The 665-nt window shown below is 51.6% G+C and overlaps 1 protein-coding gene across 1 annotated transcript in view; it reads right to left on the reverse strand.

Annotated features, from left to right (window-relative positions):
• LOC128437318 (M-protein, striated muscle-like) overlaps positions 1-665 on the reverse strand; it is a 21,623-nt gene extending 20,958 nt beyond the window's left edge. The window contains 2 exon segments of the mRNA XM_053419421.1: positions 542-635; positions 638-665. Of these exon segments, the coding sequence (XP_053275396.1) occupies positions 542-635; positions 638-665 (122 nt within the window).

The following is a 665-nucleotide window of genomic DNA, read 5'->3' on the forward strand; positions in this document are numbered from 1 at the left end:
CATACTTGGCAATTAAAAGAATTCTGATTCTGAACCAGAGCCCTTCCAGTGTTTAACCTCACAGCCTCACGCTGCCCAGCTATGAATAGACGTGCAGCAGATTCCATGATCGGAGAAGTCATGAAGGAAACACAGCAGCAGAAATACAGGCCTCCACAATATTTCTTTTAAAAAAACTGATCTAGAGACTGTTTCAAAGGGAACTTCCAAACCAGCTGTCAAATCCGAGCCCTGCCTCCAGTAACAGCTCAGTGCAGTCGATCACTTTCTGCCCCTGAGTCTGTTTATCCGACACAAATGAGGCCGAGCGGGTCAGCAGCCTCTTAATGCCCTGGCATGTGAGAAAGCACCGTCCAGGGAGGCTGCTGCTGCCGGCTCCTCACACAGGAGACCGATTATCTGGAGCCGTGTGGGACTGCAGCACATTCCCTCTCCCACCTCTCACAGCAGATAACGTCTCCTCACTCTCTGCACAAAGAAATCACGTTCCTGCACTAAAACCCGGCCGCCAGGGAGCGAATATGAAGAGAAGTGAACTTACCCCGAGAGATTAAAACAGCGCGAAGCGGTGGCAGACCAGCCTGATGCCGCTTGGGAAGCACTTGCTGATGGTAACAGAAATATTCCCCTCTCACCGGAGGAATGCTCTCCCCCTTCCACCCCAT

Source organism: Pleuronectes platessa, chromosome 3 (assembly GCF_947347685.1).
Source record: "Pleuronectes platessa chromosome 3, fPlePla1.1, whole genome shotgun sequence".
Taxonomy (NCBI): domain Eukaryota; kingdom Metazoa; phylum Chordata; class Actinopteri; order Pleuronectiformes; family Pleuronectidae; genus Pleuronectes; species Pleuronectes platessa.